Source organism: Anas platyrhynchos, chromosome 13, assembly GCF_047663525.1.
Source record: "Anas platyrhynchos isolate ZD024472 breed Pekin duck chromosome 13, IASCAAS_PekinDuck_T2T, whole genome shotgun sequence".
In the NCBI taxonomy this organism is placed as follows: domain Eukaryota; kingdom Metazoa; phylum Chordata; class Aves; order Anseriformes; family Anatidae; genus Anas; species Anas platyrhynchos.
The window spans coordinates 20537352-20564692 of NC_092599.1; the positions used below are offsets into that span (position 1 = coordinate 20537352).

General features: G+C 41.0%; 1 protein-coding gene across 13 annotated transcripts in view; it reads left to right on the forward strand.

The window, feature by feature from the left end:
- Positions 1 to 10198: 10198 nt before the first annotated feature.
- Positions 10199 to 27341, forward strand: part of CACNA1D (calcium voltage-gated channel subunit alpha1 D) — a 194409-nt gene continuing 177266 nt past the window's right edge. For 7 of the 13 annotated variants that reach the window (XM_072044111.1, XM_072044119.1, XM_072044122.1 and 4 more), the window contains exons 1-3: positions 10205 to 11126; positions 12950 to 13268; positions 15746 to 15851. In XM_072044111.1, the coding sequence (XP_071900212.1) occupies positions 11081 to 11126; positions 12950 to 13268; positions 15746 to 15851 (471 nt within the window). In that variant the 5' untranslated portion in view covers positions 10205 to 11080. Of the gene's footprint in view, positions 11127 to 12949; positions 13269 to 15745; positions 15852 to 27341 lie in introns of all 13 variants that reach the window. The other 6 variants (XM_072044117.1, XM_072044118.1, XM_072044120.1 and 3 more) reach the window with 3 other exon arrangements.

The window sequence follows — 27341 nt, forward strand, 5'->3', positions numbered from 1 at the left end:
TCTAATATATGCCTGACTGCAAGATGCTAAGGAACTGTATCTTTAGCCTGGGATCTCCTTGGCAAAGGTCACAATCATTTTTATTTCCATTGAGAACACCATGTACTGAGGGCTAAAGCAGTTCTGAGGTTCCTCTGAGACATCAAAACTTCAAAAATAGTGATGGCTGAGACAGTCTTTGCTAGGATTTTTTAATAATAGCATTTGGGCTCTTTTCACTTTGTTTAAACCTAGAGTTTGTTATCAAAATTTCCAAGAGCCTGTGTAACACACCAGGTGCGGCTGTACCATGCCAGCTTTGTGTGCCACTAGAATATGATTTTATATGTGTGGGGCACTGAAATGTGTTTCATATTGCTAGGTACCTTTATTACACCTCAGGAGGCGCATCATTTCTCCCTCATCAAGTGTTGTTTTACCCATTGTATGGTACACAAAGTAGGTCAAAATGTGATATGGTTAAGCAGAGCCTTTAAACCTAAATCAACTTAATCTAAATTGAACTTCTAAGTGAAATTCACCATTTGGTTTGTTTACAATTTTCTAAATTCAGTATGAGACAAGAGGAAGCAATCTGTATCTTTAGAGAATTAAAATGTGCCCATAAATAAGCTCAATCACTGGCCTTTCCACAGAACAAAGCCAAAAAAACATACTAAATCAGCTAGAGGCTGAAAATAAATGTTGAGATTGTACTCTGTGTTGCTGTTTGTATTTTTTTAACTGTGTATTTATATGGAATGGCAAACACAGATTATGCCTTAGTAATTTTTATGGCTTCTGCATCTGTCCCTTTGCTTTTACTCACATATTTTCATAGCCGTAATCTCTAGTTTCTTATTTGATGATGCAAACCTTTCAGATGCAGAAATGGATAAAAATCTTGCTGAGTTTAGTGAGAGAGTGAGAGTCGTTTTCAGAAATAGTCTTTTTATTTGACAGGAAATGAAGGCCCTGGGGGGAGGGAAGGAAAGAAAAAAAAAAATAAAAAGAAGCATGAATATTAAATGACTGAAGATATTAGTGTCCAATGTTTTCATTACCAGCTTGCTGCATAAAGAAATGCTTGGAGAATTACTTTACAATAGCAAACTGGAAAAGCCCCAAGCCATAATCCACCTGAGCCTAAGTTTTATTTTGCATGAATAATAGAGCTTTATTATGTTTGAAATTGCAGACTACGTTGACAGGTCTGTCAGCTATCTCAGGCTATCTCCATTATGGGAGACACCCCCTTCATCTGGAGCTGGCACCAGACATTGAGATGCCAGCTCTGTGGTCGTTAACAGGAGCTTTACACATATGTTCAAAGCTGTAAGCAAACTATGTCAACATGCCAACTGTGTGAGGCCGGTGATTATTTCAATATTATAGAGTATTGAAGTTTGGCTACATTTACTGATTTTCGGTTGGTTTCAAGGGCATGCAAAAGGAAGCAACAGTATAACAGAATTTGCTAGTTTTTTAGAAATACTAATCTGATGCAAATCTGGAACATTTGCATCTAGGGCCAGGTGTCATGGAAAGAATACAGGGATGCTGTTCATGTTTGTAGGGGGAAAATTCGTGTGGCTAAAGCACACCTAAAGTTGAAGCTGGCTGTGTCTGTGAGAGAAAATAAAAAGTTTTTTTTTAGATATGTGAATGGAAAAAGGAGAACTAAAGAATACATAGGGCCGCTCCTTGATAGGAAAGGTCTCCTCACAGACAATGACATAGGCAAAGCAGAGACGCTTAACACCTTCTTTGCCTCTGTCTTCAATGCTGATGATGGGCTTCGGGACCCAGGGTGCCCTGAGCTGGAGGACCGGGACGGTGGGGATGACAAACTCCCAACCGACCCTGAACGTGTGCGGGATTTGCTACTCCACCTGGATCCCTACAAGTCCATGGGTCCGGATGGGATTCATCCCCGGGTGCTGAAAGAGCTGGTGGACGTCATCGCGGAACCTCTCTCAATTATTTTTCAACGATCCTGGGAATCTGGAGAGGTCCTGGTAGACTGGAAGCTGGCAAATGTTGTGCCGATTTTCAAGAAGGGTCAGAAAGAAGACCCTAGCAATTACAGGCCTGTCAGTCTCACGTCAGTGCCTGGTAAAATCATGGAGAAGATGGTTCTCGAACTTATTGAGGCGCACCTGGGGGACAAAGCAGTCATTGGTGCCAGCCAGCATGGGTTTGTGAAGGGTAGGTCCTGCCTAACTAACCTGATTTCCTTTTATGATAAGATCACCCGTATGGTGGACCAAGGGAAACCAGCTGATGAGATTTTTTTGGACTTCAGCAAGGCTTTTGAAATGGTCTCCCATAGGATCCTACTGGACAAAATGTCCACCATACAGCTAAATAAAAACATCATACGATGGGTGAGCAATTGGCTAACGGGCAGGGCCCAAAGGGTTATGGTGAATGGGGCTGCGTCAGGCTGGCGGGCGGTCACCAGTGGGGTCCCTCAAGGCTCCATTTTAGGGCCAGTACTTTTCAATATTTTTATAAACGATCTGGATGTAGGAATAGAAGGTATTTTGAGCAAGTTTGCTGATGACACCAAACTTGGAGGAGTTGTGGACTCGAATGAGGGTGGAAAGGCCTTGCAGAGGGATCTGGATAGGTTGGAGAGCTGGGCGATCACCAACCGCATGAAGTTCAATAAGAGCAAGTGCCGGGTCCTGCACCTGCGATGGGGAAACCCTGGCTGCACATACAGACTGGGCGATGAGACGCTGGAGAGCAGCCTAGAAGAGAGGGATCTGGGGGTTGTGGTTGACAGCAAGTTGAATATGAGCCAGCAGTGTGCCCTGGCAGCCAGGAGGGCCAACCGTGTCCTGGGGTGCATCAAGCACGGCATCGCTAGTAGGTCGAGGGAGGTGATTGTCCCGCTCTGCTCTGCGCTGGTGCGGCCTCACCTCGAGTACTGTGTGCAGTTCTGGGCACCACAGTATAAAAAGGACATGAAACTGTTGGAGAGTGTCCAGAGGAGGGCTACGAAGATGGTGAAAGGCCTGGAGGGGAAGACGTACGAGGAACAGCTGAGGGCACTGGGCCTGTTCAGCCTGGAGAAGAGGAGGCTGAGGGGAGACCTCATCGCAGTCTACAACTTCCTCGTAAGGGGGTGTCGAGAGGCAGGAGACCTTTTCTCCATTAACACCAGTGACAGGACCCGCGGGAACGGGGTTAAGCTGAGGCAGGGGAAATTTAGGCTTGACATCAGGAGGGGGTTCTTCACAGAGAGAGTGGTTGCACACTGGAACAGGCTCCCCAGGGAAGTGGTCACTGCACCGAGCCTGTCTGAATTTAAGAAGAGATTGGACTGTGCACTTAGTCACATGGTCGGAACTTTTGGGTAGACCTGTGCGGTGTCAAGAGTTGGACTTGATGATCCTTAAGGGTCCCTTCCAACTCAGGATATTCTATGATTCTATGATTCTATGAACATTTCCATTAATTTAAACACATCATAGCACATCGTCATTTGATGAGCTTGGGCAGCACTGTCTGTATCTGATGAAAACAAAACAAACCCCAAACCCTCTAGATGACAAACCTTACTCTACAAACATCTTTTGGTAATTGCACCTGCTAACTGAAAAACACAAAGAGAGAGTCCACTGTGTCCTAAAGCAGTTTTATTTCCAGCTACTCTATTACAGATTGAAAGTTCCTCTATTGCCTTGTCTACTACTGACATGATCCCTCGGTGCTTTTCTATAGGGATTTGCTTCCCTAATATATTGAGCTGGTCTTTGTGTTGTCAAGAGCTGTGCAGTGAAGTCTTATGATATGAAAGGATATTTACTTTATTTCCATAGTTATACTTTCTTCCATTCAAACTCCTTGAACTCCAGTGAAAGCATGGCTGTCAGAGGTTTGACCTAACGTGGTTCTGCATTTTGTTGGATGTAATCATAAAGGTAGGAAGGAGAAAGATTTTTGGCAGAGTATCCTTCAGCATTCAAAGAGACAAGGAATGCAACTAGTAGATGTATTTAGGTATCCATAAAAACAGAGACTGAATATATATATATGAGATGTTCATGTTAAAGCCAGATACTGGATCTTTACGTGAATCTTCATTCTACCTAGCAAGCCACTTTAAAAGGGATTGTCATATCATCTACTGCTGAGATTATACCACACTTCCTAAAGCATTGAATAATGGCAATCCTTTACTTCAGTGAGTAATGCATCTCAGTGGATCTGCTTGTAAGAGTGTCAAATTATAAAAAAAAAACAACAAACAAAAACTTAAAATCTTGCTCCAAATCTGAAAATCTTGCTTTTTCTTCCGTGGCATTTTATTTTATTTTATTTTATTATTTTATTTTATTTTATATTTTATTTTATTTTATTTTATTTTATTTTATTTTATTTTATTTTATTTTATTTTATTTTATTTTATTTTATTTTATTTTATTTTATTTTATTTTATTTTATTTTATTTTATTCCCTTTCTAATGCAATTACTGTGATTCCTCCTTCATTTTCTAGAGCTCTGATTTTCTGATCTGTGGTTCTTCTTTCAGTGTGGGGTGCCAACACCAACAAAGAGACAGGGCTACATTTCCTCCAGCAGGTATCCATTAGCACAGACAGAAATCTTTCTTTTTACAGGTGTTGTTAGCTCCTGCATACTAAAAAATTCTGCTTGTGGTTACTGCTAACCTTACTTATTGTGAAATGTGTATGGGCAAATCTGGCATGTCTTTGCTACAGTAGAATTTTGTCTTCCAGCAAAATAAGTTTGGAATGCATGTAGTGTTTTATCCATTGCTGAATACATAAATTAATTAATCTGATGAAAGACAAATATAAATATTTACTGTCAGTTTCATGCTTTAAGTGCAAGGTGTCTCACACACTACGTGGTGCATATTCCTGTAAAAGGAAGAACAGCTCATGTGAAACTGTGTCATGATGCAGCCACAGAATAAAGTAGGACATTTCTTGACCTTGGTGTACTCAACCATGCAGCTGTTGCCTTCTTCAAGAGATGCTTTTTACAAGGAATGTCTTTGAAAGTCATTAAAAAAATCTGTTTGGGAAAAATTCTGCAGAGAATTTTGGCAAGTTCATTTTTCCTGTATCTGGTGAGAAAAGAACATTTTGCACTTTTTTTTTTTTTTTTTTTTTTTGAAACAAACATACAAACAAACAAAAACAAACACAGGTAATGTGTTGTGTTTAGCATGTGGAGCAGGGACTGGTAGATCTGAGAATATGATTTCACTCTGTACTCTGCTGTGTGTTAAGAAACATGAATTTTCACTTCTTCCCTGACCTCTATAAGTGTCAGTTTCTTAATATTTAATACAGAGCTAATGAATTTTACTTGTCCTGGCAAAAATACTCTCAGATCCCAGAGCAGAAAAAGTTGTTTTAAAAGTGCAAAGTAAGTTCACATTTGAAAGGTCGTCTTTGTGCTTTCCTAGGAGAAAGCAAAAGGACTTTGTATGACAGGCAAGGAATTGTGTCTGAAAGTGTTCGTTTGGGCTGGGCTCAGCGTGGAGCGCACTGGGGCAGTGCCTTGGTGCCTCCTGTGGGGTGCCATGGGAGAGGCTTCCGAGGCCAGGATTCCCACCGGAGGCTGTCAGGCCTCCTCCTCCTCTCCCTCTCCCTCCCCAGCTCCTGCTGAGGTCTGCTGCTGCCTGGCTCTTGTCTCCCGCAGCCACCGTGGGAGAACCCCCACTCAGACGCGCTTGCTTCTGTCTAAAGCCCGTGCGTTTTTTAGCAGTCTTCCAGCCTCCAGAGTGGGGTTTTCAAGCTCCATCACAAGCCACCGCCAGAATATCCTGCAGAAGCTGGAGTGTGGCTTGTATTTATAAAAGTTATTTGTTTGCATGAGGCACATGTGCTGATACTGTGAGTCATCCGTCCATTTTGCTGTGACATTTTCGAGCACAATTATGTGTAGTGGAATTTTTTTGGTAGCTGGCTATGTTGCCCATCTGTGAAATCATCATTCTACTGAGCACTAAAAATAGAGATGAAACTCTTCTGAGAAAATTCTGAATCTACTTAAATGACAGTTTGAAATGTGTTCATGCAGTCAACAGTTTAAATATTTTCTACCCTAAATATGGGTACTCTAAATTTAAGGTGATGTAGTCCTGCTGTCACCACTTCAGTTCACCTTGCTAGCACAGCGATACAGTTAGAAATAATTTCTGGCTAGGAACCTGGTCTAATGCCCACCAAAGCAAATTCACCAGGGCCTCAGATGTCCAGGACTGGCATAGGAATGCAAGCATTCTGGAAGGTGGATAACATGCAGGGTGGAAAATATTTAGTAGTAATGGGGAATCACTGGAGAAAAATGTGAAGAGAGTCCATAGCAGTAGATAAGAAGGGCAGAGAGAGAAGACTATTAGGAAATGAAGCTTCCAGATAAGGAATAACAGAATATGCGGTAACTTCAAAAAGGATTTATTTCTGGTCAAATACTCAAAGCAAGTTAGTGTGGAGATATGGTAAGCCCTAAAAATAGTGAAGAAGAGCTAGAGCTAAGAGAAAGAAATGATGGAGGAACATAAACTGTGTTGAGTAATTGCATCATAATTGAAGCCACAGAAAGCCAAAGAATCTAATTAGTCAGAAAAACACATTTCATTACATTCTTAGTAATTTGTTTTGAAAAAGTCCAACTGGATTTTAAATTTAACAGATCCTGAATATGTTTAGAGCACACTACACTTTTTACTTGCATATAACAAAAAGTAAAAATATAGTTTCAGAGACATATTCATGGATTGTTTCATTCAAAATCAAGTTTGCAGTTGTCCCTTAGTATCTGGGTATCATTACATGATGTCTTGTGAGAGGATGGGAAAAATTAATTTTGTTGAGTTGGTAAGCATTAATAGAGACCACCAGCCATTTCTTTAATTCACAGGCAATGAGACATACTTGAGGCTGTTGTTCAGCCAAATTAAAAGAGCATTGTCTGCGCAACCCCCTGCCTTTCCTCTTTCCTGTCCTCCCTCCCTCTATCCCTATTTGTTTACAAATTTTCACAGTGATATTTTTTTTTTTTTCACAATACATACAGCTAGATCTCCCGCTAGACAGAATTAGTGTAACACTCTTCATTTACATTTTTCTTTCAAAAATTTGTATTTTTTGGTGAGCTTATATGGAAATGGTAAGGCTTCAGTGTGGTAGGCGTTTTATATCTTGAATTATTTTTTGTTACACTCTAAATAGGAGAAAAGAAAATCAGAATTATACTTCATATTAAGATATTCTCCTGATCCAAATTAATAAAAAACAATTATGTGAAGACGTAAAAGGCTATTTTGTAGAGGGAAAAACAAAATTTGGTGCTGTTTCCTCATGGAAGATATTTTAGATATTAAATCTAGAGTATGGATAAGGTCAATAAAATGGATAGTTACTCCTTCTCATCATCTTTATTCTGTAGTGGATTCTTAGATTTTAAAATCCTTACATGCACATTTTTGTCTATTTTTGAGATCTCAGTTAGTAGGCTTTTAGAAGCATGTGCTTTCTATAGTTTTCCACATAAACTACACTCATAATAACAAAGTGCTATTTTAAGTGCTTTAGCTCTTACTTGTTACTTGTACTGACATCAGAAAAATGATATTCACTGATCTGACAGGCAATATAAGGACATCCTTAAGTTTCATTATGATCATTTTTAGATAAAAATGTGAAAAACATCTTCAAACTCAAACTGTAGCTCTATCATCCTTCAGGCGAGAAGAATGAAAATAGATGTCTTCAGGCAAAAAGAAAAAGTGAATGCATATGAAAGTGTATGCAAAGTTAGACAGAAATACATAATGTGGAAGAGAATGAATTCTGCAAGTCCTTGCACTCAGCATGGCCATATTTCATTAAAATATTCCTTCTGTGTGTAAGGGTAGTGATAGGTTAGTGTATGTTTGTATACTAATAACTTCAACTGAACTAACAGGATAATAGATTAACACACGAGTGAGAATTGCCTGCTTGTTAATGGACTAGGCTAGTTCTGTTGCTTCACATTTTATAAAATTATGTGTTTGTTACGTGACTGCCTCCCACACTTGCAGCTGTATTACAATAGGACCTGTTCCTTCTTCATGCAATGAACGGCTGTGCAGTTTTGTTGCACACTGCTCCACAAGTTCATAGGTGGCCGAGGTTTTGCTTAAGTGGGTTTAGCCTTGAACACATCGCTCTTGAATTCTTTATGGGCTTCCTTGCGCTTCTAAGATGTGCTTAGGAGGATGCTTCTTTGGTTACCTGTTTCTGTTACAGAGAACAAGTCCCTGAAAAGCAATGAATGTTACCAAGAGGAAAATGATAATAAGTGAGTGGCAACTCTGCAACAAATAAATGGTAATAGTGACCATATTAATTTCCCATCCTGTTCCTTAACATATAAAGAAAATACACTGACAATGGCATAGCGCTGAGCGTATGACAGATGAGGACATTCATCCTTATTTTTTCTCTGAATATGGGTTGTTTTCATTCAAAATCTCATCACTTATTATGGTAGCTGGTACACATTCTAAAGCATGAATATAAAGCCAGCAGTTTCATTCAGGAATGAGTAACTAATATCTAAGTGACATAAAAGTGAAGCAATGTTAGTGAAGTAATTAGACACTAGTTTGTAGAAGAGGGCAAAGAGCTGTTTAGATAATTAATGGCTTCAGTAATTAGCACTTTTGTGACTAAACAGTATCAGTATTCTTGAATACTTTCTTGAAACTCTCTAAAAGGACTTGCATTTCTTTTTTTTTAACTGTAATTTTGATTTTGGAAATATAGTTGATAATTTGATTTGAAAAAAAAAAAAGAAAAAAGCCAGATAGCTTTGAAATAAGCAGAAATACATGCATATGGTTTTGGACCAACTAGGAAACAGTGTTTCTTCATTTCACTGGAAGGCTCACAAAGTTTATTTTTGGGGAGTATTTGGCAGGTTCCACTACATAGTGCTATGCACCATCACAAGGACTGGGGATTAGAAAAGCAGCACTGGCAAGGCCAAAATCCAGGAGTTTCATGGACTTCTGCAAAGGAGACAGCCTTTTTCTTTAGGATGCTTTTTGCTTATGTTAGATCCAGGCCTTATTAGTTATGAATTTGTTAATAGCATCTCAGTGCTGAGCTTCATAAGCCTTATTCAAAAAAGAAAAAAAAAAAAGAAAAAAAGGAAAAACAAATAAAAAAAAGAGTGAGATACCTGAATCTATACTTACAAAAGTACTAAGCAACTAAGCAGGTTGGGCACCTCACTTCCTGTAAGTGATTTAGGTGCCTGCTTCCAGTGCTTCAGCCTTCAGTTAGGTACTTTTGAAGATGCACCAAGCATCTTTGCCACCTAAATACCTGACTGTCAAGACCAAACATTGCCCTGACTTTTATGGATCGTCAAGGCAGTAACCCAGGTACACAGACTGCTAAGTTTTCATCAGGAAACACGTGCTCTAATGATAGGAGCCTCTCAACTGGCAGTGGTACCTTCCTGGCTAAACCAACCTTCTGAGCAGCAGGTTGGCCGATGAGTCAGATCAGAAGGTCAGAAAAAGGGAAGTCCTCGGACAGAGGCTGAGAAGTGGCAGGGAGGTGGAAGATTTCTTCTTGTTGGAGGACTTCTCTGTGGGTACTCCTGGATAAATTTTAGTATTGTTTTTTTTAATTTTAACTCACAAAGATAACACCAAGTGGGATAGACTCCACCAAGCAGAACTTCTTATAAAACTGGAGGATGCCTGCAATGCCAAGGTTTTATTGCTCTTCTAATGCTGGTGTGTAGTTGTTGTTTCTTATTAATTAGATGAAACTAATTGTGGATGAAGGATATCTAGAAGAGAGGATAGGGACATAGATAAAGCGGTAGAAGAAAAAGGGCTAGTGCTAGTTTTGCTGAAATGTTTTCTTAACAGAAAACCCATTTGCCAAAGGTTCAAAGCCACTGTGATGATGGTTTGGAAGAAAAAAAAATAAATTGAAATGCACTTGACAAATCAGAAAGAATTTATTCAGAGAAGTACAAGTTTAGCTTTCCAGTATTAATTTGGTTTTGAATGTGTATAGTTCTTAGTTGTTTCGTTAATTACTTTTCCCAGTGGCTGCAGTCCCTTCCTTCAGTAACTGAGGGCAGCTGCCGCCGTTGGCACGACTTCTCTCCTTCCTACCACACCTCCGGCTGCTCCAGTCCTGCGCACCGGCACGCAGGGCTTCTGCGCTTCGAGACCAATAAAACAAAAACGAAATCACAGGCTTCGGCTTTTTGTAGTGAAAGCTGACGCCGAAAACGAAATATTTTCAAAAAGATTTGTTGGAAGTATCCAGGTAACGATCTGAAAAGGTCGGGGTCGGCTGGGAGACGCTTCAACAGGTTGACCAGCCCGAGCGGAGCTGAGGGGCCGGGCGCTGCGGGGACACGGAGGGGGCGACACCGCTGTGCGGGGCCGTCCCGGGCGGCTCCCCCGGCACCTGCCGCCCGGCCGGGGGCCGAGATGGCGCCGGGGCTCCTGAGGGGCCGCGGCGCCTGAGGGGCGGGGAGCGGGCGAGGCGGGATCGCGGCCGGCTCGAGGCGGCGGCGGCGGCTCCGTTCGCCCCGCCGGAGCTCCGGGAGATTGAAGAGCAGCAGCTCCGCGCCCCCGCTCGGCCCGGCCCGGCCCAGGGAGCAGCAGGTGGCGGCGGCGGCGGCAGCAGCGAGGGAGTTAACGGCGTGGCGGCGGCGGGAGGGCGCTGAGGAGGAGCGGCGCCGGGAGGAGGGGGACCGGGGAGCGGGCGGCAGCGGCAGGAGGGGGACTGAGGAGCTGGCGGCGGCAGCAGCCGGGTTGCTAGGGATGGAGAGATCCCGTGTCACCCGGATGTGAGTGTCATGTTGGCCCAAACTCGGAGGGATTTGGCAGCGGCAAAGCAGCGGCGGCAGCAGCAGCAGGAGGAGGAAAAGCCCCTCGCGCGTCGCTAGTCACTACCATGGGGGTCGGGTAGCGGGAGCGCAGGGGCAGCGCACACCTGGCTCGGGGTGGGTGGGGGGCGTCTCGGCCCTTTTTTTTTTTTTTTTTTTTTTTTTTCTTTTTCCTCTCATACGCTGGAGAAAGTGAGAATAATGCACCACCACCACCAGCAGCAGCCGCCGGAGCAGCACCCAGAAGGTAAGAGCCAGCAAGGGCAGCGGCAGCAGAATGCCCGGAGCTGAGGGGAGGGGGGGCAGCGGGGGAGGATTTGTGAGGGATTTGGGAGACGGGGATTAGGGAGGGGAGGGGTGAGGATGGGGCAGGTTTGGGGTGGGGAGAGGACCGGGAGACGGGGGGGAGGGGGCAGGAGGCGAAGACGGGAGGGATCGGGGTGCCGTCGGGGCTCGGGGGGATGCGGCTGTTGGGGGCACATCCCCCGCAGCTGGGTGTAAGGTTTAATTTACTACCCCGGGGTAGTAACGTGGAGGTGGCAGGGATGCAGCGGGACGAAAGAACCCGAGGGATGGCTGCGCGGATCGGGGGGTTGTTTGCGCCGAGCAACGTTTCGTAGCATCCCGGGAGGCAGGCGGGGGGGAGATGTCTGTGCCGTTGCTTTTTTTTTTTTTTTTTAAAAAAAAAAAAAAAAAAAAAAAGAAAAAGAAAAGGACTCCAGTGATAAACGCCGCGATGGACACCACCGCCCCCGAGGAGCCGCGCTGCCTTCGGGCAGCCCCAGGTGCGGGCGGGCAGCTCTGCCCCGCTGCCGCCGGCTGAGCTCCGGCCGGGAGCCATCTTAGCGCGCCCCCCGCGGCCGCCCCTCGCGCAGGCAGCGGCCGAGGCCGAGGCCGAGCCTGGGGCCGGCGGCGTGTGAGGGGCTGAGGCAGCCCCGGTCTGCTCTGCCCCCGCCGGGGAGGCGGCGGGAGGTGACCGGAGGGCTGGGCTGGCGAGCCCCGAGGCTCCGCTGCTCGGCGAGCGGCGGTCGCTGGGGAGGTGTTTTCCCCTCCTGCCCGGGTAGCTGGATGCGTGTCGCCGCCGTTCCGCCCGTCAGCCCCGGTTCCCTGCGCGGATGCTGTGCCGTTCTTTCATTTTTTCCCCACCCAGGCATCTTCAAGTTTTGGGTTTGACTTAGGAGCGTCTCCTTCCTACAGGTGCATGTAGGAGGAGGCTCTGCTGCTCTAGTCAGGCAGCTCGCGAGGAAAGAGCTGTGCGAGGAGGTGTTGTTTTGCCTGCTTTGCTGTCATCCGGGATAAAAAAAAGGCCTTAAAATATTATTTAGAAGGTGCGATTTATTTTGTGACACCTCGTGAAAAAGCAGAAATAAAATAAAATTCCTTTACAGTAGTTTGATGGGTGTAATTTCTGGCGTGCAAGATAGCAGAGCTTTATGAACATATTTACCACCAGACAATATTATGCTTTCCTGTGTGGGAGGCATTTTTCTGTGAGAATACAGAACAGTGCGAAATTTAACTTGCTTACAGGACTTCTGGGGTTTTATGTTTTGGGGGAAGAGGTGTACACTTGGTTGTTCTTGATTGAAAAACGTGCAAGGATTTTAAATGACTACTCCTTCGATCAAGATGAGGTGAGGAAATAGTAAATGCTGAGGCACCACAGCCCAGTTGGTCATTAGGAGGAGGTGTGTTTTACTGCATTATCGTGCTGACAGAAGAGCTGCCATCCGGTTCGTGAAGGAAAAAAAAATAAGGAAGAATTAAAATGTCAAGTGTTTGTGTAGCACTTGCCTTGATACTTAGGTTAAACTTGAAATAAATGCTGGTTCCTGAGACCTTTTGGCTACTGTTGAATCATATATATACACTCATATCTGTATATTCAATCATGTATGTATGTACGCATACATACATACACATGTGCATATACTTATGCTCTATAATATACATAATATAAGCATCACACCAGCAAGAGGTCTTAAAATAATCTTTTCATCAAAAACACTGTGACACATTCTAGCATAAAAAGTTATAAACAAGTACTTTTTTTTTCCGTTTCTCTCACAGAGGCGAACTATGCAAGTAGCACCAGAATTCCTCTCCCTGGTGACGGACCAACTACTCAGTCAAACAGTTCAGCACCATCCAAGCAAACTGTTCTGTCTTGGCAAGCTGCAATTGATGCTGCTAGACAAGCAAAGGCTGCCCAAAATATGAGTACCACCACAACCCAGCCTGTAGGATCTCTGTCCCAAAGAAAACGTCAGCAATATGCCAAGAGCAAAAAACAGGGTAATACGTCTAATAGTCGGCCACCCCGTGCCCTTTTCTGTTTATCCCTCAACAATCCAATACGAAGAGCCTGCATTAGTCTAGTAGAATGGAAGTATCCTTTGATGCAGTTTCATTTTACTGTCTGTTCCTTGAGTTTTCCAGATAGATAAAGGAATTGTATTGCCATGTCTGATAGTGTCACAGCTAGTGACAGTTAGTTCACTTAACTCTGTGTGGGTAACACTCATTAACGTTAATGGTAGTTAATTTTGTGTAAATTGCTGTTAATGATAGCCTCTTAATCCGTGTCATAATGATGTAGAGTATTGTTTCATTAAAGTAAGTACTTCAAAGACAGGGAAGAGTTCATAGCGGTTCATTTTTTCTTAGGGGGAGAGGGGAACACATTCTGAACTTAACTTTTGGCATTTGCAAGCTTATGTTATGTTCCATCAAATCTCAATATTGAATTCATTGCTCTTCCAAATAAGGCTGAATAGACAGGAGTACATCTAGTGGTTTTAATTGGGAGATGACCTTTGACCTAAGATGTCAAACCCATATCTTCTATATAGTGGTGAGGTGTTAGGGCCAATGAATGTAGATGTAGAATGAATGCAGAAGTTATTTCAAAATGATGTTTTCCAATTGCTAAATGCAAGGAAGGCTTTTAGCTAAAATACAGATTCACTGTAATTACATATGAATGCCTGAACATTTACAACATACATGTATGTCTGCCACCAAACATTTGGAAGCTTGTCCAGCTGTAGATTCAGGATCAGATATACTGGCATGTGTTCATGATTTGAGTGCTTGGAAGAATTGCTTTATCTTCAGTTCAGTGGTTCTGATTTGGAAGAATGTGGATTTCTTTGGAAGAACAAAGAGCATGTAGATTTGGTATATTTTTTAATTCTCAAGAAAAAGTTTGAAATAGAGAATGAAGCTTTGTTGAAGTACAAGGATAAAAACACTTGCCTGTTAGTTGTGGCAATTTCCCTGTAGCAAGAGAGAGCTATTTACAAGAGTAGACTAACAAAGTAAAATTCATTTTGTTATTTTAAGCAGCACAACCAACCACTTTCAGTAGGAAATATTTCTCATTTATAGGGCTTTTTTTTTGTTGTTGTTTTTTTTTCTTTTTTCCCAATTCTTTGAGCTTAATTAAAGATAATGAAACAGATTCCACTTTCATTTACACTGGTAGAAGTCCAACTAATTTCAGTAAATCGTCATCTCCTTGGCTAAGGTCAGTGAAATGAAATTACTATGGGTCTAGAGTGGAATAACTCAGGGCAGAATTTGTCCTGCTAGCACTGTATCATAAAACAAGCTTGTCAGTCTTGCACTGATATTGTCCATTTCAGTCTGGAGAACACTGCTTTTTGAGATGTGTATTCTAACTTTATTTTGTAATGACTGTTGATGTTGATGGGCTTTTGTGAAGGTAAACTCAGCCCTTGAGTTTACAAACTGAGATGTCAACAAACGAAATTTACAAGATCTTAAAGGGCATGTGAGCTTAATAGGTGTTTTCATCATAAAAAGTCTATTCTAAATTGACAAAATTGTTTTTGAGGAAACAAAATTATATGCAGTGCTCTTTGCTCAATCTTTTATGGAAATTTTATGGACATATATGAGGAAGCTGTGCACTGAAATGGGAGGGGGGGGGAAAGTCAAGTCCCAAATGCTTTGTTTACAAACTTCCAAAAGTAGTTTTATCTGAGTACCCCCATATTTTTAACTAGAAGAAGATAATTAAATATTATTCAGTGAAAGGCAAATCGATGATAAGCTGGAGAATAAACTTCATAAGGCTGAATTTTAAGAAATGCCTTTCTTTTCCTGGAGGAAAAATATCTCCAGATTTCAACTGTATTCATCTAGACATGTTGTTAAAAATGTAGCTGTAGTTCCTGCCATCCCATGTGAAAGCCTAAAGCCTCCCAGTATGTATGGCTGCCAAGACAGCAATGACATTCTCTTAGCCAGTCTACTCACCTAAACTTTCATTGGTTCTGGCCAAAGCAAAACTGTTCAGGTGTTCAGCTGTCCAAGACATGAAAGGGGCTCAGAGTTTTCTGTGTGCATTATACAACATTCCAGCTCTCTACAGGAGAACAGTTGTGATTTGTTGGGAATCATTCTCATCTTACTATGAACTAGATACCAAATGATTTTCTTCCTTTGGATAAACACATTTCTGTTAGTTAATGAGACTTAATGTTAGCATATGAAGACAAAATAGCTCCATAAATATTCCTTATCTAGCATGTTAACCTGCATATTGATTTAAGAGTATGTAATTAAATTAATCTCTAGAACTTAACAAAAAGCGCTCTGTGGCAGCAACAGTAAGTCTTCTCCCCTTTGCAGAAAAGAGCAGCATGTTGAAACATCAGTGTGATGGAAAATAATATGGTGTAGTGATATAGCTGGAGGTGATTGAGTGTTTGTCACAGTTATCAGTCAAAAGATTGCCTGAGACCTAAGACCTGTTTGAGTGTTAGAACTGAAAAAAGAGCTAGGCTTGAAAGTTAGTAGGCACTTAGAATTCATGGATTCCTTAACAGGATTTTCCAGACCATTTGACATATTTATACTACTGTCTATTTTTGCCAATTGTGTGGCCTTAGCTGTTTACATCCCATTCCCAGAAGATGATTCTAATTCAACTAATCATAATTTGGTAAGTACTCTTGAATTTTTGTTTTATAATGATGTTCTTTTATCTTGATGGTCAAGATTAGTTGCTAGTGTTTGAGACTGTATTAAGTGTAACAATTTCAGTCAAAAAACTGGTATGCAGTGATACTTTGGAATAAAATATATCCAGAATGTGGAATTGTTTTATTTTTAATGTGTTCCCTTATGTCATATCTTTAAAACCAGATACTTTTCAGCAGTAAAATTATTTGGAAGAGAATGTAAATTAATGTTATACCGTGTGTGTATAGAGGTATGGTATTAAAAACCTTGATTTAAATTTCTGTTGTTTTAGACATGCCTTTTTCAGTCCTTCTGAAGTTTTACTGTCTTTCCTAGTATGCTTATCTAATCTATTTTCAATTTTTAATGGTGTTATTTAGCTGTATATATTATTAGATGAGAAGAGAATGGTGGGAAACTTTACAGCAATACATTTTGAAGTGATAAGAATAGCAACGTGAATTTTAAAAGCAGTTACTTCTAAGTGTTTTTTAAAGAGGATGATATTGCTGTACTTTGTAGAGCTGTATTTCTTCCATTAAAAATAGTATACCTGTGTTGTACTTGAAAATATTATGTAAAATATTTTCCTTTTAGTTGCTATTTTATTAATTTATAATTAATATGTTATTAATTAATTTAATTAATCAATCAATTTATTTATTAATTAATTTATTAATTTTATTAATAAGAGGCTATCACTCTTAAAGGTGATTTGAATTTACATTCGAGTGGTTTCATCGTTTACATTAAAAGATATTTTGAAATAGTAACTAGACCTCAGCAATCCTTTGAGTTCTCAAAGTCTATAGGACTCATTTTTTTTTGAGCCGTGGTTGGGAGGGTGTCTTCAGAACAAAAATTGGATGCCAGATCAGTAAGTAGGTAATTTTGGACTACTTTGGATGGAAAATTTATGCTGATATGAGGTTTTCTATTTTTAGAGATGTTTGTGCATTGTGTGGTGTGTAAGATTAATTACTTTTTGGGGGGGGGGGGGAGGCGGGGGATGGGAAGGGGGGAACCAACCACATTCTATTCATATGATCCATTGAATATATTTTTGTTCATCAAGATTAAGCATCTATGGATGACAAAAAAAATATGCTAGCGAAAGGCAGAATAATTCAGGTCAACGTAAAGAATTATTTATGCAGCTGTGTATCTAGCCAGCCAACAGTCTTATCTCTCTTAATTTTCCCCCCTCTGTGAGAAATTGAGGGCACAGATCTCAATAGCTGCCAATCCAACAAGAGATTTGGTAATAACAACTTTCAAAAAGCATTACATGAAAAGGGTAATATAATTACTTGTGTTAGAGGCTAATCATTTTGAAATAAATGTTTTTAGCATTAGTTTTGTTAGGCTGGTATCTGACCTAATTCTGCAATGTGTTAGCATTTAGAAAGCAATGGACGTTTTTGTCCCTGATGTTATTTTAACTAATGTGAACAGGTTGGTTTAAGCAAAAATACATTACCTTTGTATTTTTTTTGTTATTTTATTTTTTAATAAGAGTTCTCTATCTATTTTAGGAAAAGAGGTCTTGAAGACCTCTAAGTGTACATATGGTTTAGAATTTGGCCATTTAAATTTGCCTCTTGTTAATTTTAAGTAATTCCACTAGGCTTGCTCAAGTACTGCCATGTGCTGGGGCAGACTTGAGCCAGAAAAGGGAATGTACTGACACATCCTGTCTACCTGATGTAATAAATTACTCTGGCAGAAGCAGTGTTGTCTTTCCTTATGACTAGGGTTATACATCATGAAATGCACTAACCATTGATCTGTGTCCTTGTATCTTTCTCAGGTATTTTGCTGACATTTTTTCTCAACTAGTGTAGCCCAACTTCCTTTGTTAAGCCAGTACTTTGGATTCAAGTATGATGTGAAACACGATCGTATAAGATAACTTAGAAATCTTCAAGCTTAATTGGGAACCAGTTTGAGCATGTTTCCTGATGTGTGTGGATCAGAAATGTGGAGTTATATTCTGAATGGACTGTGCTTGGCCACTGTCACAGGTGTGACAGTTCTGTGTTCCGTGGGAAAACGTATCCAGAAAGCAGTCAGAAACACTTTGATGTGTTTCTTCTGTGTTCTGGGAGAGGCAGGAGAAAGAGATCTACTATTCCTTGAATGGAGCAGTTCTGTCATTATGGTCTGTTGTGCACAGAGTACTATACAGACTAATGAGCTTCCAAGAGTTATTGAACTTGGTCCCTTATTCTACTTAACTGAGTAAGCACTGACCAATTGACATTTTCACAAGTTGGTACAGTTCTTCTGCAAGTAGTTTGGAGAAACTATTATTGATCTGGGAAACTTTTTCTTTTGCTGCAGCAGGAGGATAGGGCCAGTATACTCTGGGCTGAATCCTCATAAGCCCACTATTTCATTCGGAGTTAGATGTATTTTTTTTTTATCTGCCTTGAAGTTTCAGGTGATCTGAACTTTTCATGTTTGATTCAGCTCTTCTTTTGGCAGTGTCTCTTGTCTGCACTTGATAAGAAGCTGTTTCTGGCAGGATGAATTTCCTGTATATTTCTTCTATTTCTGCCTTTTCTGCCTTTTTTTTTTTTTTCCCTCATCTGTTTTATTTATTTTCATGCCTTTTGTCTTCAACTTCCCGCTTATTTCTGTTTCTCATTATCTTTTGTCTCTGCCCTCTGTCTTCCTTCTGTGTTTACTCTTCCACTTGGCCTCTTCTGCAGCATGCTTTGCTCTATCTCACTCTCCTACCTCATTTTTTTTCTTGTATCATCCTGCTGTACCATGTTCTGTTCTCTCAGACTGTCTTGTGCTTTGCCTCCTACTTACTTGGGTAGGAGGCAATCTAACCCATGGGTTAGATTAGCACCATATTTTACTCTGCAGTATGCAGGCAGACTGGCACAGCACAGGTAGGGATTTCTCCTGTGACCAAGACATTGAGACATCTTTGGTTATTATTATTTTTTTTGAAGTGTGAACAATAAGGTGTCCATGCTGAGTCTATGAAAAATAGAGCACTGAAGTTTGAGTTGTTTGCATCTCTTGTGTCTAGACTCCAAGAGTTTTCACTGGTGAGACTGTTCTACTTGAAGAGATTCAAGGCTCCCATTTTGAGGGACTTGCACATATTGCAGCAAATTGGCAAGTGCGAAGTCACATACACAAGGGGCTAACGGGAGCCTATGAGGTCCCCTTGAGGGACCCTAACGAGAACTGAAGACTCTATGCCCCTGATAACAGGTTCTTCAGCCTTATTTCTGATTATGGTTGTCAATGGAGAACTCTCTTGAAAGGTGAAGTTCTGCATTAAAAGGTCTGCCCAGCCTGTGCTTACAGGGCTGGTGAGCTGATGGCCCACAACACCTCCTTTTCTTTCTCCAAACTTTTCAAGGCAGCTGGGACTGGGAGAGCCTTAGTGGGGGGACCCTGCTACGGAAAGCTACTGTTTGTAGCAAACATTTCCTCTGTAAGTAGATTTAGGTGAATCTTTCAGTGACCTCCAACAGGAAAGCCGGTGTTGTACCTGCACTGTTACTTGTGCCTTCAATCTAGGTCACAGCAGGAGAGTGCTCTGAGAAGAACCAGTGAACTCCTGACATAAGGTGTCAGGCTTCCTATCCTTATCTCATTAGCAACCCCATGACTCATTCAGTCCTCAGGCCACATGACTGACTAATCCATCCATTGACAAGGTTTTGGGATTCTACCTTGCACCTAGTTATCCTCTACATGTAGTTTATCTGACAATATTTGTGTAGAATGTTGTTGGTTTTAAACACACAGTAAATAATAAATTGTTTAATTAACAAATATTCTGTGATGTATTTTAGAAAGATTTCTACTTGTATTTATTTGCTGTGTTTTTCAGCTGAGGGAGCTTTGGGGCTTGGGTCTCTTTTTCTGTACCTCGATTACACTGGTATCTCATTTAAAAAAACAACTTGAAGTAACTGTTGTAGCAGCCTGACTTATTTTGCTCAAAATAAGTAATAAAGCTGTTGTGTTTTTAGCTGAGACTGCACATTGGTAAGTAACCTTTGTACAGCTGCAATAATTCCTTACTGGATGACACTTTGGCAAGGGGATCATTTAAAAATGCTCCACTCAGCCCTATCTTCACATTTCAATTTTCTTCTATTACTGCCAGCCCAAGCTTCCGATAGTACGCATTGATAAATAGTTATGGATTGGTTTGACTTGTTATCAGTGCAGATCCTAGTTTTCTGAACTTTTCTTTTGCTTTGTAATGGACATCCCTGCAAAGTAAAATGAAAAATTCTACATTGGTAGAATTTTGCACCCACTTTGTCCTGCAGTCACTTCTTAGGCTCTGCACTGTGCTAGTAGCATCCAACAGTGAGGTCTTCCTCATTCTTGGTAAAGAGTTGCTATATGTCAAGTCCATTTTTAATGGTAAATGAAGAAAGCTTTTACTTCATTCTCTGGCTCAGGAGAAGGGACATTTCTGGAAGAAAGATGTGAGCAAGATGACTGGCAATTTCCAGCTGGTAGAAGGGTCACCTGGGTCTGTAGCAGTTTGTCAATAACAGACTAGTTATTTTTGCAATTTTTGCAAGCCCCGATACAGCTTAGGATCTGGCTATTTCAACACAGATTAAAAAAAAGTCTATTCAGTTTGCAAGGGTAGGAAAAGGAGCTCCACAATTTAATTTTAAAGGTTTTAGTTAAAGACATTGGAAAAAAAATAATATATATATATATATATATATATTTAAATACAGGAGATAACCATCAAATTATCCAAACCAGAAGGCCCCCCAAAAGATGTACTTAATCATTCCCATTTGAAATAAAGTTTTTTTTTTTTTTTTTTTTTTTTTTTTTTTTCCCGTGTTCAAAGTTGCAAGCTTGTTCCTGTGGGGAATTCCTGCTAAGGGCTTGTCTCCTTAAAAAGATTTGCTGGTAGTGCTTTACTGGCAAAATGCCTAGGGAGATGAGCATATACCAGAAAGTTCTTTTTCTATTATAGCCTAAAGTCAGTCTCCCAGACAGAATAGTACCGCACTGGTAGATGATGGTTTTGTTAGTTTAATTGTTCTGGGAAGAGCTGTGAGGTTTTATTGCCTTTCCCTTTGCCCTTACCCCATGCATGATAAAGGTGTGCCTGCAAAACTTTCAAGTGTCGTCTGGTCCTAATAAATATAAATGTGCGTCCTTCCAAATCTACCAGCTAGTCTTATTAGATACTGTAACAGTTGAACAGTTGGTGGGAAAATAGTTAGGTCTGACACTAATATTGTTGTCATTAAAGTTTAAAAGTAAACATATAAGATGAATGGGAAAAGTTTGTACTTCTCATGCAAACTACTGGAATAGTGAGAATACAAGATGACTTTTAAATGCTCTGAAAAAAATACAAACACACCGAGGTTATAAAAACAGTAATTAAGATGGTTTAAATAGACAGTAAACTAATTTACTACAATTACTAGTATGTGAATTTAACACAATTATAATCCATAGTTTTATTTCTTGACAATAGTTTTTACAGTAGAGGAAACCCTGAAAATTACGATTCTGGAATGTGCTCAGTGAATGAACATGTAGAGAACCTTTACATGTTGCTAGGTACCAGTGCCATGCCAAAAGTAGATAGTCAAAATATTATTTAGATTTGCTTTACAGAAGCTGTTTTAAAAACTCCAGAGTTTTAAAACTTAAAAGAATCATGTTATGTGCTGAGACGACCTGTTTTTTTTTTTTTTTTTTTTTTTGTGTGTGTGTGTGTGTGTGTCTCTCTCTCTCTCTGTCTGTGTCTTGAAATCTGACAGAGTTTGGTTCCATGGCTTTTGGAAGCATTGGTCACGACCTGTTAGCTTGCTTCATTTCAGCAGAAATGGAGAAGTTCTGAGTGGCTTTGAAAAGCCAGTCCCTGGTTGCTTCAAAAGACACATGCATCTTAGTTAAGATAAACTATAATGTATTTTCTAATCTGGTGAGGTTTAATTACAAACTATTTTCCGGTTTGGTTAATTGAATATGTGATTTGCTTTATCATTCATTTTGCATGAGTTCATATTTGCTTATCCTGCTGTCAGGCACCAAAACCTTTCACTTCTGGTGGACCATCTAAAAGGACAGGGACATAAAGAAGGGTTAAGTGAATTTACTGAGATAGTGGGAGAATATTAATTAGGATGGATTTGCTTTTCAGTGCTAGTCTTTTTTTTTCTTTGGTTACTGTGCAATACTCTGCAATAAAATCTACATTTAATGGATTACAATTAAAATACCCTCCCTCACCCCTGCCTTTCAATGAAGATTGAGAGGATGCCCTTAGTAATTGCTGGTATAAAATTCACTTGGTAGTGCTGATTTAGCAACGTGATGTTGATGTTGTTTCTTATTTTTTTTTTAGACTTCCATTCCTGAAGAACGCCTTGATTAAACAGTGCGATTCTTCTCAGAAATCTTGGTACTTGCTTTTAGCATTTAAAGCTAAGCTTTAAATAAAGAAGTGAGATTTATGTTCAAAACTTAACTATGAAAATTATGTTTTCAATGAAATCAACACAGCTGGACAGGATGCATCATTTACATATTCAAGGTTAGTAGGGAGTGTAAGATAGTTCTGTAGTGGTTGATAATACAAAACTGAAATGATGAGCAGATTGAGCAGACCGACTTGTTTGCATGGATATACTTACAGAGTCCTGAAATGGTATTTTTTTTTTCTTAGTTACTATTAAAAGGTATTTGATAATATTAAAAAATATTAAAAATATATAAATATATAAATTTTTACTTTTGCATGACTAAAAATTCAAGCAGTGTTTAACTCCTCAGTTACTGTTGCCTGTTGTCAGTGTGGTCTCTATTCATGTGGGTTGAGAGTTGCTTGCAATTTTGAAGGCTTATGTTATAATAACATCATCATCAAAGATCTGAACCTTGATATTTGTTAATGTGGTAAACAACATATAATACAGTGCTGGACATTGTGGTGGATAGGATGATGCTAGACAAGGAGCTTGCAGAAGACCAGAATTGATTCTTTCTATAGTTATTGCGTATTTTGTAAGAGACTAACATTTGATATCTTAATTGAGGATAGCAGTTCAGCTCACAAAGTCATTTGACCAATTGTTTTAGATATGCCTTTTTCTCACATGATGCAAAGCTGTTAAGTACTACCCATTTAAGTATATTGTACTGAGATATCCTTTCGGGTTTCAGTGAATTTTTGCAGAAGACCAAGTGATGCAAAAATGCACAGAGTCAGTTGAATTTGTAAATTTGCATGGCATAATGACAAGAAAGCTGTTTCCAATATAAGAATATAAATTGTTAATTGTTACACTTGTCTGTATTGGCTGACAGTGGCTACAGTTGCTTTCCAGTGGTGTAGCAGCCACCAGCAACATTGCATCTTATGCCACTCAGCTAATCAGAAAAATGCAGTCCTTCCTAGGAACTGAGTGGCGAACACCCCGAAGCTCTATTATGTTTATCAGAGTTTTGCTAGTGCAGTTTGATGCATGGATTTATTAGAGTCCCATTCCTTTTTTTTTTTTTTTCCCCCCCCCTCCATCCAGAGCCCTTTAAAACACATACAGGTGGAGTGTGGCAAAAGTAAGTTATTCCTCCTAATTTGGTATTGAAATAACTGTATGCTTAGCTTCATCCCAAGAAGACCCAACAGTTGCGAATTCAGGTAGCTTCTCTTCAATAATTTCTTTCTTTGGTATAGCAAAGGAAAAAGCTGAGAGAAAAACAAACAAACAAACAAACAAAAAAACCAAACCTACAAAATTATTTCTATCTTGTTCTGCTCTTTAAGATGAGGACGCTATCTCTTGATGCCACTGACCGAAGAAAAAATAAATGGAAAAATCAGTATTGAAATACAATATTTAACTTACTAGAGACTTCCAGATATAGTTATTAAATTATGTTTACTACAGTTTGTATTCTGATCTACTGCTAGAGCAAAGATGAATACTTCAAGATAGGAAGTGTCTGTGACTGGCCTGATTTAGCCCAACAGAGCAAGTTTTGTCTCCTGACTTTAGAAGTACCTCAGTTTCTATCACTCTTGAAGTGCAATACAGAACAGAAAGCTCCAGTATGTTCTAGTACTGAGTTGAATTGTACTTGAAATTTTTCAGATATTGTCTTAATGATAATGAAACAGTAACAAACTTAAAAGAAATGCCCTAAAATGTAGTTTCTGCAGAGGCCATGCTATTTTACTGGTTGCCAATTCTATTTTGTTTGTGTTGTCTTGGATGTGTTGGTGTAAGCCCGTCTTAAGACCAGACATGCCTGCCATCTGTATGCTTAATACAATAAGAAGACTGAAACTCACTGGAGGCTTTGCGAGCTTAACACTCCCATAGTTAATGCAGATTGAACACAGGTAGACTGAGCACACACTGACCTTGTCTGTCAGCACTTGTGAGGAATTGGAGGACTTTGTCTTCTCTAGTAGTAAAATACTGCTAGCTGCTTCTCACATCCAGTTTCCTTAAGCACTGTATGGCTATGAGAATGTTATTAAGGGTGAAAAATATGTGGATCACAAACTGTGATGTAGCGAAGGCTGATCTCACAAGATCTTCTTGTTAAAAAGACCCCCCCCAAACAACAACAACAACAACAAAACAAAAAACAAACAAACAAAAAAAACAAACACAAAAAAACTCTTGAAGTAATATGCTGTATGTGTATACCTCTTTAAGCCCTAAAACTATGTTGGTTGAGGAAAGATGATGGTTTGGAGCCATAATGGAAAGGGCAAGAAAAAAGGGGGGTAAGGCAGTAGCCAAAAAATTCAGCAATGAACACTTTTTTTGGAGCTTGCTCCCAACTTCTTGTGTGTTCTTTGATGGGCTATTTATGTTGTTAGTATTTTACTTTTCTACCTATAAACCTTTTTCTGCTCTAAAAGGGCATCAAAAGAAAGAGTAAGATTGAGGCTATAAAATGTTCAGATATGGTGACAGGGTTTGTATAATCACTAGAATGTGGTCTGAGGTGTTCTCTTAAAAACAGTTTGTTACTTTTTCTTTAATTGGAGATTACTTAGCTAACAGTGGTGAACATGAGAAACTCGGCATTAATTTTGTTGTCAGAGGCTATATTTCAAGGTTGAACATAGAAATTTTGGCAGTGAATTTTGGTGAAGAGAAAGTGATTGGTAGTGGCAATACAGGAACAGAAGGAACCGCCGCTGTTCCCATAGTGATACAGCAAAAGCAGTGACATTTAGGTAAATAGCAGTAGGAAAGGAAATTCGGGGGAGTTAATGTTAGATGTCTCAGAGGATACAGCAAGCTTCCATGTGTATTGTGTGTATCTAAAAACGCTAATGTTAGTCTCCTGTTTGGTATATTAGTAACACAAGCACCCCTCAGGGTTTGGTGGGAAGTTCGGTGACTTCCTTGAACAGGTGATCTGTGAATGAACCCAGGCAGTATCCCAGTCAGCAGGAACTGCACAGAGCAGAAGAAAGCATGATATATGGAGTATTCACAAACATGGTTGTATGAACTATCCAGCCGGTGGGATGGTTCCACATGAGGTGTTTTTAGCATGGTCATGTGACATGCAGATGCAAATCTATTTGTAGAAACCCTTGCAGAAATATTGCTGTTGATCTAAATATTAGATACCTATTGCGCCCAAATAATTATTTTAAATATTTGAATGGAAGCTCAAACCCAGGACCTAAGTATTCATTTTCATTCAGTGAGTGCTAGAGCTGAGGTATTGGGTGGGGTTGTATATACTTCTTGGACAGAGTGACCATGAAATGGTGGAGTTCACTATTCTTGGCGAGGCCAGGAAGGGGACCAGTAAAACCTCTATATTGGACTTCCGGAGGGCTGACTTTGAGCTGCTCAGGACACTGGTTGGTAGAGTCCCTTGGGAGGCGGTTCTGAAGGGCAGAGGGGTCCAGGAAGGCTGGGCACTCTTCAAGAGGGAAATCTTAATGGCGCAGGAACGGTCTGTCCCCACATGTCCAAAGACTAGCTGGCGGGGAAGAAGACCGGCCTGGCTCAACAGAGAATTGTGGCTTGATTTTAGGAGAAAAAAGAGGGTTTATAATCTTTGGAAAAGTGGGCAGGCCACTAGGGAGGACTGTAAGGATGTTGTGAGGCAGTGCAGGGACAAAATTAGGAAGGCCAAAGCTCATCTGGAGCTCAATCTGGCTACTGCCGTTAAAGATAACAAAAAACGTTTTTATAAATACATCAACACAAAAAGGAGGACTAAGGAGAATCTCCATCCTTTACTGGATGTGGGGGGAAACTTAGTTACAAGAGATGAGGAAAAGGCGGAGGTGCTTAATGCCTTCTTTGCCTCAGTCTTTAGCGGCAATACTGGTCATTCTCTGGATACCCAGTACCCTGAGCTGGTGGAAGGGGATGGGGAGCAGCATGAGGCCCTCACTATCCACGAAGAACTGGTTGGCGACCTGCTACAGCACTTGGATGTGCACAAGTTGATGGGGCCGGATGGGATCCACCTGAGGGTACTGAGAGAACTGGCAGAGGAGCTGGCCAAGCCACTGTCCATCATTTATCAGCAGTCCTGGCTATCGGGGGATGTCCCAGTTGACTGGCGGCTAGCAAACGTGACGCCCATCTACAAGAAGGGCCAGAGGACTGACCCGGGAAACTACAGGCCTGTCAGTTTGACCTCAGTGCCAGGGAAGCTCATGGAGAAGATCCTGAGAGTCATCATGCGGCACTTGAAGGGCAAGCAGGCGATCAGGCCCAGTCAGCATGGGTTTATGAAAGGCAGGTCCTGCTTGACGAACCTGATCTCCTTCTATGACAAAGTGACGCGCTGGGTGGATGAGGGAAAGGCTGTGGATGTGGTCTACCTTAACTTCAGCAAGGCTTTTGACACCGTCTCCCACAGCATTCTCCTCAAGAAACTGGCTGCCCTAGGCTTGGACTGGCGCACGCTTCGTTGGGTTGGAAACTGGCTGGATGGCCGGGCCCAAAGAGTCGTGGTAAATGAAGTCCAGTTGGAGGCCAGTCACTAGTGGCATTCCCCAGGGCTCGGTGCTGGAGCCAGTCCTCTTTAATATCTTCATCAATGATCTGCACGAGGGCATTGAGTGCACCCTCAGTAAGTTTGCAGATGACACCAAGATATGCGCATGTGTCAATCTGCTCAAGGGTAGGAAGGCTCTGCAGGAGGATCTGGATAGGCTGCACCGATGGGCTGAGGTCAACTGCATGAAGTTCAACAAGGCCAAGTGCTGGGTCCTGCACCTGGGGCGCAATAACCCCAAGCAGAGCTACAGGCTGGGAGATGAGTGGTTGGAGAGCTGCCAGGCAGAGAAGGACCTGGGAGTGATGGTGGATAGTCGGCTGAATATGAGCCAGCAGTGTGCTCAGGTGGCCAAGAAGGCCAGCGGCATCCTGGCTTGTATCAGAAGCAGTGTGACCAGCAGGGCTAGGGAGGTGATCGTCCCCCTGTACTTGGCTCTGGTGAGGCC